Genomic DNA, 12586 nt, shown 5'->3' with positions numbered 1-12586 from the left:
GTATTTTTTGTCCAGAAAAATACCTCCGATAAGATAAAAATCATCATTTTGCATCATCTGAGGTTTTTTTGGTCAGAAGATGGAGACTACATTGCTAGTTACGCATATTTTCAACCTGCCCATGGGTGTAACCTCACTCCCCAGAATTGTTAGTGTCCGCCATCTTTATTTTAAGCTAAGCTAACAGGCTAGGCTCTTGCTCTGCGGAGTTAAGCTAAGCTAACAGGCTAGGCTCTTGCTCTGCGGAGTTAAGCTAAGCTAACAGTCTAGGCTCTTGGTCTAGCCCAGTAGCCTAAAGTAGCCCAGTAGCCTAGCATAGCCCAGTAGCCTAGCGTTAAGTAGCACATCCCTGCTGAAAAAAACAGCTAGAAACCAGCTTATGCTGTGAGCTGGTTTTAGCTAGTTTTGGCTGGTCTTTGCTGGTTTTCTTCCAGCTCTTGCTGGTCTTTGCTGATGTAGCTGGTTGGGCCACCAGCTGGATATGCTGGCGCGACCATCTGAGGAAGCTGGTCATGCTAGTGTGACCAGCCTGTTGTGTGGGATACAGCTGGTGTGAGATGGTCATGCTGGCGACCAGCCTGTCAAGCTGGTCATTCTGTTTGCTAGAATGACCAACATAAGCTGGCATGGCCAGTTAAACCAGCAGTGTAGACCAGCAACACCAGCTAAAATGACCATCTTAAGGTGGTACGACAAGTAAAACCAGTTGAATTACCATCATATGATGGGTAAACCAGCTGAAGGTATATTTTCGTACGTGGAGATATGTAAAATGCAATTTTCATGTGAACGAGTAGCCTGATGATGTGCTGGTGGTAAGGTTTGCAAAATTTTTGAAAGATTGAGTGCAACATAAAACAATGATGGTTCTAATTTTAGAATCCTTATAAATGGGGTGTGTGATGGTTTTAATTTTAGAATCCTTATTAATGGCTACATGTTACATTAATGAGTCCTTCTGTGTGCTTGGCTACTTCCTGAGGGAGGGGCTTGGTAGGGCAGTTAGGCTTCCTGGGGGAGGGGCTTGGTAGGGCAGCGAAGAGCAGTGAAAGGCAGGGAATTCTGGGAGTTGTTGGGTTTAATCCACATGAGCCAAAAACACATTTTTGCCTTTTTCTCGGTCAAGAAGACACTGACTTCAATGATGACTCAACATTTCTACTACATAAATGACCCAATTTAAATACACATTCATCTTCCCAGCGATGGAATGCTCCTTTAACCATCAGTATAGCTCTGAGCAGCATTGTAAAGTGTGTGTCTGTGTGTGTGTGTGTGTCTGTGTGTGTGGTGATTACCTGTCAGTTGTGTTCTCAGGACCTTTGGACTGCAGAAAAACAAATGTTATTATTTATTAGTGTTTATTTGGACTGCAGAAAAACAAATGTTATTATTTATTAGTGTTTATTTGGACTGCAGTGTTTATTTGGACTGCAGAAAAACAAATGTTATTATTTATTAGTGTTTATTTGGACTGCAGAAAAACAAATGTTATTATTTATTAGTGTTTATTCATTTGGCTTTCCTTCACTCCGTCTTTACATCATGATCTCCCTCTGCTTACTGTCCTTGTGTGTGTTGTGTGTGAGTGTGTGTGTGTGTGTTGTGTGTGTGTGTGTGTGTGCATGTATATGTGTGTGTGTGTGTGTGTGTACGTATGTGTGTGTGTGCGTATATGCATTTGTGTGTGTGTGTGCATGTATATGTGTGTGTGTGTGTGTGTACGTATGTGTGTGTGTGCGTGTATGCATTTGTGTGTGTGTATGTGTGTGTGTGTGCGTGTATGTGTGTGTGTATATGTGTATGTGTGTGAGTGTGTGTGTGCGTGTGTGTGTATGTATGCATATGTGTGTGTGTGTATGTGTGTGAGTGGGTGTGTGCGTGTGTGTGTGTGTGTGTGTGTGTGTGTGTGTGTGTGTGAGACGGTGTGTGCCTGTGTGTGTATGTGTGTGTGCGTGTGTCTGTGCGTGTGTGTGTATGTGTGTGTGTGTGTGTATCAGTGTTGCGCGGGTTTGGTCACAATCGGCCCGCGGTCGCCCGATATTTTAATCAACCCGACCGCAACTCGGACTGCGAATATTAATTAGGACAAAATTATACCCGACCCGCTTCAAGGATTAGAACACTAGGATAAGATTTGAAGGCCATGGACATACATCTTTCTTTCGAAAACAGAAATGGTGAGGCTAGGTAGGCTAGAGAGATACATTGCTGGTCAAAACGTTAGCGTAAGAACTGGTTTATAATGCTGAATGAAGCACAAAGCTTTACTAAAGCACATCCACTGTTTAAAGGCACAAACACAACGAACTGTAACTTTTATGCATGCGCGAACCTATACATACCGGTAGATATAACTGTGTAGTCTGTGCCATAACATTTATTCCTGCAGGCTGCCCGTTTTGGCTGTCATACTTTTAAATGGCTTCGCAAGAAGTAGGCCTACATAGACCATAACTTGTACTACTGTCATCTTCTCCCAATATTTCCCATAGCCTATATAGCTTTTCCTGAAGGGGTGTCTCTATTATTTTAACTCGCGTCTTCAGCTTCTTTACTGTTGACTTTACTGTATTGATGCTTTACTGTATTGATGCTAGCCTTCTCGTGATATTTTAAGTAGGCCTATTTGTAGAAAATATATATTTAATTCATTTTAACTGACCCGCCCGCAAATGACCCGAATATCATTAAAATATTTTGTTTACGACCGTTTACGTTTAATTTCGACTGGTGTGTACACACACACACACACACACACAACACTGGTGTGTATGTATGCATATGTGTGTGTGTGTGTGTGTGTGTGTGTGTGTGTGTGTGTGTGTCTGACCTGCATCATAGGCTGTGGGCTGTCCTCAAGGTCCTCAAGGTCCGACTCCACAGGTGGTATCAGAAGACAGTCCTCCTCATCATCTTCAGAGAGACACACACACACACACACAGATGACACACACACACACACATACAGATAATACACACACACACACATACTGTGTATACACACACACACACACACACACACACACACAGACACACACACACACATAAAGACCACGACAGCTGGAAGAGATGTCAGACACACACACACATGCATACACACACACATACACACTCACACACATGTAGGGATGTAACGATTACTGGTATAATGGTAAACCGCGATAAAAATGTTGACGATAACAGTTACCGTTTTCATTTCAAATATCATGATTATCACGGTTGATTACCGCGGTGTGGAAACCGTGTGTTTAATCCTTCCCAGCTTCATCCAAGCCTGCTTTTGACATACAGTAGGCCTGGTACAATGAAACAAAACTGGTACCCTACAGATTCTGTTATCTACTTGATGGATTTAACTGTGGCACAAAGCCAATTAAACATGACCAAGGAAAAAGTAAATGGCACGACACACAATGCCACGGTAACATTATGCCATGAATTAAGAATGCTCAGCTCAGCCAGGTTTGTTTGTGCACTCAGGATGTAGGCCTATGAATGTGAATGAAAATATGCCCTTCTCCAGTAGCAATAGGCCACCTTAAAATGCACCAGAATAAAGGAATCTACTCAGTAACAATGTTTTACCCTCCCTCAGCACCCACCAGCGTCCCTGGTTAAATGTTTCACTTTTGATAAGGTTTTGTCTATATTTTGTAATATAGTAAATAGTGTCACACTTTTTGAAACTATTTCAGCTTGTGTCGGCCTATTAGTGCTTTCTGAACATATTGAACACACTTTTAAAAAATACCGTGATAATACCGAAAAACCATGATCATTTTGAACACTATAACCGTGAGGTTACATTTTCATATCGTTACATCGCTACACACAGGGATACATATACAGACCCCGACAGAGAGGCCTGCTGCGAAGCAGGAAGTGATGTCAGACCTGAGTCCGGGAGCCTCCTCTTCCTGCTGACTGTTGACATAGCAGTGGGCTTGGCCTTTGACCCCTCTCTTGGGTTGGCTGCTCCTCCATTCTGAGCTGCTGCTGGGGTTGTTGTGACAACATGACAATAGTAAACATTCCACACTGGCGGATCACAGAGCAGAACTGTTCCAGAACACCGAGTGACATGGAACTATGGACATGGAACTATGGGAGAACTATTGAGACTCTCTCAACTGCAAGTGCTGTCTAATAAGGTGTGGAACTATGGGAGAACTATTGAGACTCTCTCAACTGCAAGTGCTGTCTAATAAGGTGTGGAACTATGGGAGAACTATGGAGACTCTCTCAACTGCAGGTGCTGTCTTATGAGGTGTGGAACTATGGGAGAACTAACTGCAGGTGCTGTCTAATGAGGTGTGGAACTATGGGAGAACTAACTGTAGGTGCTGTCTAATAAGGTGTGGAACTATGGGAGAACTAACTGCAGGTGCGGAACTATGGGAGAACTAACTGCAGGTGCTGTCTAATAAGGTGTGGAACTATGGGAGAACTAACTGCAGGTGCTGTCTAATAAGGTGTGGAACTATGGGAAAACTAACTGCAGGTGCTGTCTAATAAGGTGTGGAACTATGGGAAAACTAACTGCAGGTGCTGTCTAATAAGGTGTGGAACTATGGGAGAACTAACTGCAGGTGCTGTCTAATAAGGTGTGGAACTATGGGAGAACTAACTGCAGGTGCTGTCTAATAAGGTGTGGAACTATGGGAGAACTAACTGCAGGTGCTGTCTTATGAGGTGTGGAACTATGGGAGAACTAACTGCAGGTGCTGTCTAATAAGGTGTGGAACTATGGGAGAACTAACTGCAGGTGTGGAACTATGGGAGAACTAACTGCAGGTGTGGAACTATGGGAGAACTAACTGCAGGTGCTGTCTAATGAGGTGTGGAACTATGGGAGAACTAACTGCAGGTGCTGTCTAATAAGGTGTGGAACTATGGGAGAACTAACTGCAGGTGCTGTCTTATGAGGTGTGGAACTATGGGAGAACTAACTGCAGGTGCTGTCTTATGAGGTGTGGAACTATGGGAGAACTAACTGCAGGTGCTGTCTAATGAGGTGTGGAACTATGGGAGAACTAACTGCAGGTGCTGTCTAATAAGGTGTGGAACTATGGGAGAACTAACTGCAGGTGCTGTCTAATAAGGTGTGGAACTATGGGAGAACTAACTGCAGGTGCTGTCTAATAAGGTGTGGAACTATGGGAGAACTAACTGCAGGTGCTGTCTTATGAGGTGTGGAACTATGGGAGAACTAACTGCAGGTGCTGTCTTATGAGGTGTGGAACTATGGGAGAACTAACTGCAGGTGCTGTCTAATAAGGTGTGGAACTATGGGAGAACTAACTGCAGGTGCTGTCTAATAAGGTGTGGAACTATGGGAGAACTAACTGCAGGTGCTGTCTTATGAGGTGTGGAACTATGGGAGAACTAACTGCAGGTGCTGTCTTATGAGGTGTGGAACTATGGGAGAACTAACTGCAGGTGCTGTCTTATGAGGTGTGGAACTATGGGAGAACTAACTGCAGGTGCTGTCTAATAAGGTGTGGAACTATGGGAGAACTAACTGCAGGTGCTGTCTTATGAGGTGTGGAACTATGGGAGAACTAACTGCAGGTGTGGAACTATGGGAGAACTAACTGCAGGTGCTGTCTAATGAGGTGTGGAACTATGGGAGAACTAACTGCAGGTGCTGTCTAATGAGGTGTGGAACTATGGGAGAACTAACTGCAGGTGCTGTCTAATGAGGTGTGGAACTATGGGAGAACTAACTGCAGGTGCTGTCTAATGAGGTGTGGAACTATGGGAGAACTAACTGCAGGTGCTGTCTAATAAGGTGTGGAACTATGGGAGAACTAACTGCAGGTGTGGAACTATGGGAGAACTAACTGCAGGTGCTGTCTTATGAGGTGTGGAACTATGGGAGAACTAACTGCAGGTGTGGAACTATGGGAGAACTAACTGCAGGTGCTGTCTTATGAGGTGTGGAACTATGGGAGAACTAACTGCAGGTGTGGAACTATGGGAGAACTAACTGCAGGTGCTGTCTAATAAGGTGTGGAACTATGGGAGAACTATCTGCAGGTGCTGTCTAATGAGGTGTGGAACTATGGGAGAACTAACTGCAGGTGCTGTCTAATAAGGTGTGGAACTATGGGAGAACTAACTGCAGGTGCTGTCTTATGAGGTGTGGAACTATGGGAGAACTAACTGCAGGTGCTGTCTTATGAGGTGTGGAACTATGGGAGAACTAACTGCAGGTGCTGTCTAATAAGGTGTGGAACTATGGGAGAACTAACTGCAGGTGCTGTCTTATGAGGTGTGGAACTATGGGAGAACTAACTGCAGGTGCTGTCTAATAAGGTGTGGAACTATGGGAGAACTAACTGCAGGTGTGGAACTATGGGAGAACTAACTGCAGGTGTGGAACTATGGGAGAACTAACTGCAGGTGCTGTCTAATGAGGTGTGGAACTATGGGAGAACTAACTGCAGGTGCTGTCTAATGAGGTGTGGAACTATGGGAGAACTAACTGCAGGTGCTGTCTAATAAGGTGTGGAACTATGGGAGAACTAACTGCAGGTGCTGTCTTATGAGGTGTGGAACTATGGGAGAACTAACTGCAGGTGTGGAACTATGGGAGAACTAACTGCAGGTGTGGAACTATGGGAGAACTAACTGCAGGTGTGGAACTATGGGAGAACTAACTGCAGGTGCTGTCTAATGAGGTGTGGAACTATGGGAGAACTAACTGCAGGTGCTGTCTAATAAGGTGTGGAACTATGGGAGAACTAACTGCAGGTGCTGTCTAATAAGGTGTGGAACTATGGGAGAACTAACTGCAGGTGTGGAACTATGGGAGAACTAACTGCAGGTGTGGAACTATGGGAGAACTAACTGCAGGTGTGGAACTATGGGAGAACTAACTGCAGGTGCTGTCTTATGAGGTGTGGAACTATGGGAGAACTAACTGCAGGTGCTGTCTAATGAGGTGTGGAACTATGGGAGAACTAACTGCAGGTGCTGTCTAATAAGGTGTGGAACTATGGGAGAACTAATTGCAGGTGCTGTCTAATGAGGTGTGGAACTATGGGAGAACTAACTGCAGGTGTGGAACTATGGGAGAACTAACTGCAGGTGCTGTCTAATGAGGTGTGGAACTATGGGAGAACTAACTGCAGGTGTGGAACTATGGGAGAACTAACTGCAGGTGCTGTCTAATGAGGTGTGGAACTATGGGAGAACTAACTGCAGGTGCTGTCTTATGAGGTGTGGAACTATGGGAGAACTAACTGCAGGTGCTGTCTTATGAGGTGTGGAACTATGGGAGAACTAACTGCAGGTGCTGTCTTATGAGGTGTGGAACTATGGGAGAACTAACTGCAGGTGCTGTCTTATGAGGTGTGGAACTATGGGAGAACTAACTGCAGGTGCTGTCTTATGAGGTGTGGAACTATGGGAGAACTAACTGTAGGAACTATGGGAGAACTAACTGCAGGTGTGGAACTATGGGAGAACTAACTGCAGGTGCTGTCTAATAAGGTGTGGTTTTCCTTGCATTCCTTGAGGCAGACAAGTGACTATGTGATATGCAGAGAATAGTGCTGACTCACAATCAATATTATGGGATGCAGGCTCCAATGGCAGGATAGACTGAGGGTTGCATTGGGGTATGGTGCTTAAAGGGGTAATAGAATGGCATTGGGGTATTGTGCTTAAAGGGGTGACAGAATGGCTGAACAGAGTTTCCCAAAACTAGCATAGTTAACAATCCAGATAGCAAACTAGCATAGTTAACAATCCAGATAGCAAACCAGCATAGTTAACAATCCAGACTGGATTGACCCGTTATGCTAGTGCTGTGCATAGTTAACAATCCAGATAGCAAACACCCGTTGGCCCAACGTTGGTGTTGGATGACAGTGTCGGAGGTGAAATTTCAACGGTGAAACAACGTCACACCAACGTCAGCCCCTCAAGCAATTGTATATTGAATGTTGGTTTATAGTCATGTTCGGCACCAAAGCCAACGTGTCACTTAGACGTCAACAAAAATACAATTATTACACGAGGTACATGCAACAGCGTTTCAGAAAACATTAAAGAAATGTCTGAATGAATAGTTTGTGAAAGAGGGATGCTTTGTATTTGCCTATCATAACAAGAGGATTTACAATGTGGAAACACTGTCAGGCCCATGTCAGCCCACCGACTGGCTGTTTGTAACTGCGGCTAGAAAATCGTGTTTCATCATATATCGATATTGTCGCAAATGCAATTAATCATTCAGCCCTACTACATTTCCCAACTCCCAGCAGGCCTTGTTCATTCAACTTTGCATGCAGGCAGGTGTTCCTCCTAGTGAGAATGGATATTGATGCTATTTCTTGAATTTCCCCTTGGGTATCAATAAAGTATCTATCTATCTATCTGACGCTCATTGCGAACCAGCTTGCGACTCCATGTTACAATGGACTTCACATTCTGGTGAGTATGAAGCTACTGCATGTGTATATGCTTTGTTGGTTTGATGTATGTCTAAGCTAAAAGGTTATAAGCTTGCCATGTTGCAGTGATAATCTACAAGTGGTAGTGGAGTGTAGTGGAGTGTAGTTAGCTTGCTAGCTTGCTGACATGCCAACGTCAAATAGCTTACACAACATTTGAGACGTGTTTTGAGATTACAATAAAAGGCTTTTTTAAAATGTACACTGTCTATTTCTCGTGTGTGTGTGGAGTGTGTGTGTGCATTTCAGGAGTGTGTGGAGGTGGGCTGGTGTGTGTGTACATTTCAGGAGTGTGTGCAAGTGTGCTGGTGTGTGTGTGTACATTTCAGGAGTATGTTTGTGCATTTCAGGAGTGTGTGGCGGTGGGCTGGTGTGTGTGTACATTTCAGGAGTGTGTGCAAGTGTGCTGGTGTGTGTGTGTACATTTCAGGAGTGTGTGCAAGTGTGCTGGTGTGTGTGTGTACATTTCAGGAGTGTGTGCAAGTGTGCTGGTGTGTGTGTGTACATTTCAGGAGTGTGTGTAAGTGGGCTTGTGTGTGTGTGTGTACATGTGTACACAAGGCAACGCTTACCAGAACACAGAACACTAATGACACAGAACCACCCAGTAGAACCCAAGGCAACGCTTACCAGAACACAGAACACTAATGACACAGAACCAGCCAGTAGAACCCAAGGCAACGCTTACCAGATCCATTGGCCTTCTCATAGTGATATGCACAAAATAACCTGCAAAACAGCCCAGAACACACACACACACACACACACACACACATTGTCAAAAGCAGTCAGAAAACTGTAGTTATTTTGTGTTGTTGGTCTAAGAGCGTGTGTGTGTGTGCACGCGAGTGTGTGCGAGTGAGTGTGTGTGTGTGTGTGTGAGTGTGTGTGCGAGTGAGTGTGTGTGTGTGTGTGTGAGTGTGTGTGTGTGTGTGTGTGTGTGTACTTACTGATAGACCCCCTTGGTCTGGTTCTCTATGGTGCGTGCGTTGGACTTGACAGCACAGGGGTAGTGATAGGACCGAGGACATCGCTTCACCTCACAGCCAGCAGTGGCTCCAGTGTTCTTACACCCGTGACACTTCTAACACACACACACACACACACACACCACACACACACACCACACACATATACACACACACACACACACACACACACACACACACCACACATACACCATACATCACAAACAAACACACACACCACACACACATCAGACTTTTAATCGGACTGAAATTAATCTGATTAAAGATTTTAACCAAACTTTTTACAGGACGCTAAATAACAATTGGCGTTTTATCTGCGTTTACATGGAACAAGCTGATAGATAGATAGATGGATTTAAATAGATAGATATAGTGAATCATAAGGCTCGTTATAAGTGAATTGTAAGGCTGCTTTATAAGTGAATTGTAAGGCTGCTTTATAAGTGAATTGGGTAACACTTTATTTTAATGTGTCGTTGTTACAGTGTACCTACCTAATTAGGTACAGTGGTACAACCTGTGTAACAACATGTACTATCAGGTACTATCATTGTACTTGCATTATGTATTTGTGGGTACCTACATATAGTTGTTACATTGTAATACTGAGTGCTTTTACAAAACTTTGCCAATTTGCCTAAATTTTCATCAGAGGCAGAGCTGACCTGAGACCTGCTGGATGGGGTAAATCTGGTCATGATAGATTTGATATGCAAAGCATGCTTAGCTCCAGTCAAGGCCTCATTGTCTTCAGTGTACATGTAACAGCTGTGCTGCTACAACCTTGTTACTCTTTGATACAGTGGAATAAACCTATTAAGTGTACCAGTTAATTACTTACATGTACATATGACATGTATGTTGTGTCTTTGATGTAGTGAATTAGTAGACCTGTTCCAAGACATTGAAGACATAACATACATGTCATATGTACATGTAAGTAATTAACTGGTACACTTAATAGGTTTATTCCACTGTACCAGAGTAACAAGGTTGTAGCAGCACAGCTGTTACATGTACACTGAAGACAATGAGGCCTTGACTGGAGCTAAGCATGCTTTGCATATCAAATCTATCATGACCAGATTTACCCCATCCAGCAGGTCTCAGGTCAGCTCTTTGCCTCTGATGAAAATTTAGGCAAATTGGCAAAGTTTTGTAAAAGCACTCAGTATTACAATGTAACAACTATATGTAGGTACCCACAAATACATAATGCAAGTACAATGATAGTACCTGATAGTACATGTTGTTACACAGGTTGTACCACTGTACCTAATTAGGTAAGTACACTGTAACAGCGACACATTAAAATAAAGTGTTACCGTGAATTGTAAGGCTGCTTTATAAGTGAATCATAAGGCTCTATATAAATGAATCGTAAGGCTGATTTATATGTGAATAGTAAAGCTCGTTATAAGTGAATTGTAAGGCTGCTTTATAAGTGAATCATAAGGCTCTATATAAATGAATCGTAAGGCTGATTTATATGTGAATAGTAAAGCTCGTTATAAGTGAATCGTAAGGCTGCTTTTACAAGTGAATAGTAAGGCTATTTACTGTAATAGTAAGGCTCGTTATAAGTGAATCATAAGGCTGCTGTATTTACCAGTTTCTTGCCCCTTCTGCTCTCCTGTTCCACGTCCTCTACCGAGAATCCGAAGAGGTCGTCAAACACCGGGGAGTTTTTACAGTAAATACCGGATGCGTACAGCTAAAGACACAAACACAGACAGGCGCTCTTTTAGTGGAATGAAACAACATCAAGCCGAACGAACTAATGCCTGTAGCCTGATCGCTGCAGGGGCACTTCTGAAGGAGAGCTCAGTCCACGGGAATGTGCTGTTCAACTCACCAGACAGTTCTCATGCGCAGTAATGTCGTCTTTTGTCGCGAGCGCTCCCGTCACCGAATCCTCTTCGGACTTCCAGCACAACACGCAACGAAGCAGGCTGCTGGAAGACATTTTTGCACCGGACAAAGAAGAACCCTCGAGCACCGGACTCCACTCTTATTCTTGACGCCAAGCGTCGTTACCGCGTCCTTAAAGCGTCTCGGAAGGCGGCGCTTCCATTTGAAAATCGGCTGCGCGTCAAAAAGTTGGGCCATGCCCATTTGTACGCAAATGAATCCGTTAAACACAATCCAATGAAAGCAAGGTAGGCTTCTAGGAACTTAGCGTATGCTCAGAATTGGCTCCTTTTTCTGGGAAGACATTTTGATTTTTTTTTTTAAATCTAACATAGTTTTTGTTCCAAAAAGCAGCCAACGCCCTAACCACAGGTCTCGGTTATCCGCGTGTGATTAGTCAGCTGTCGAAAACAACGTGACGCCAACAAAAACGGACGCTGACAGCTGCGAAAAATAGACCTACGACTAGTGTAAACATATGGTGCCTACAACACAAATTCGTGTTTAAACGATCTCTTCCACGACTACCTGGAGTCCATAAAACAAGCAAAACTAGAATTTGGAGAAAGATATTGACTGTTGGTAATGGTAGCTAGGCCTATCTGGTGAGGATTTGAGATTGCATTGAGTAGCCTAATTTAAATAAAACAAGATTTCGAAAGGGCTTGCATTGTTTAATGGCTATTCATATTTTCGTATGCTGTTACATACATGCCTACAATGTTGTAGCCCTACATTTGTGAGAAACACTTAAAACAAGTAAAAACGAACTGACTATGAGCTCCAAAGTGATTGAACGTTTTGAATGAAACGTCCACACACGTCTGAACGAGGGGGGGCATCGCGTTTAAACGCCGTGCCGCGAGTCTGGCGCGGCAGTCGCGTCGCGGGCGCAGAGACTTCAGTTTCGGTTTCCATTTCCCGCTCTCTCCTCTCCTACAATAAGCGCCGCGTCCGCCCCACTCCACGCCCACAGCGGTAGATATGCTTATGGGATTTGGCAGACGTGACATACAAACACAATACAATAGTTACATTTACAGTTTTTTATGATTGCTTAAGCACATTTTTTGTAACTATGGCTTTTTTTGCAAAACTCTACACACAAATAGGAAAACCTTTCACCCAATCAGCAAAACATTGTAGTTCTCCTGCAAAAGCTAATACACCATGTTTTCGTATCAGTACACACAAGCCATCGCAATAATAAGCACACAATGT

The 12586-nt window shown here is 43.8% G+C and overlaps 1 protein-coding gene and 1 long non-coding RNA gene across 2 annotated transcripts in view; one reads left to right on the top strand and one right to left on the bottom strand.

Annotated features, from left to right (window-relative positions):
- The window catches only part of phf11 (PHD finger protein 11), a 20618-nt gene extending 8883 nt beyond the window's left edge, over positions 1-11735 (bottom strand). Inside the window, exons 1-7 of the mRNA XM_042084358.1 lie at positions 11310-11735; positions 11064-11168; positions 9416-9549; positions 9154-9194; positions 3898-3999; positions 2834-2916; positions 1299-1327 (exon numbers count right to left, since the gene is read on the bottom strand). Coding sequence (XP_041940292.1) covers positions 1299-1327; positions 2834-2916; positions 3898-3999; positions 9154-9194; positions 9416-9549; positions 11064-11168; positions 11310-11420 — 605 coding nt within the window. The 5' untranslated portion in view covers positions 11421-11735. The remainder of the gene's footprint in view (positions 1-1298; positions 1328-2833; positions 2917-3897; positions 4000-9153; positions 9195-9415; positions 9550-11063; positions 11169-11309) is intronic.
- On the top strand, positions 5732-6460 carry LOC121703906. Its single transcript, XR_006030175.1, has 3 exons — positions 5732-5779; positions 6043-6101; positions 6380-6460. It is a non-coding gene; the product is annotated as an uncharacterized LOC121703906 (long non-coding RNA).
- Positions 11736-12586: the final 851 nt, after the last annotated feature.

The sequence above is a fragment of the Alosa sapidissima genome, chromosome 2 (assembly GCF_018492685.1).
Source record: "Alosa sapidissima isolate fAloSap1 chromosome 2, fAloSap1.pri, whole genome shotgun sequence".
In the NCBI taxonomy this organism is placed as follows: Eukaryota; Metazoa; Chordata; class Actinopteri; order Clupeiformes; family Clupeidae; genus Alosa; species Alosa sapidissima.
Note: the sequence above shows the minus strand (reverse complement) of the source record. Positions and strands in the feature narration are given on the sequence as shown.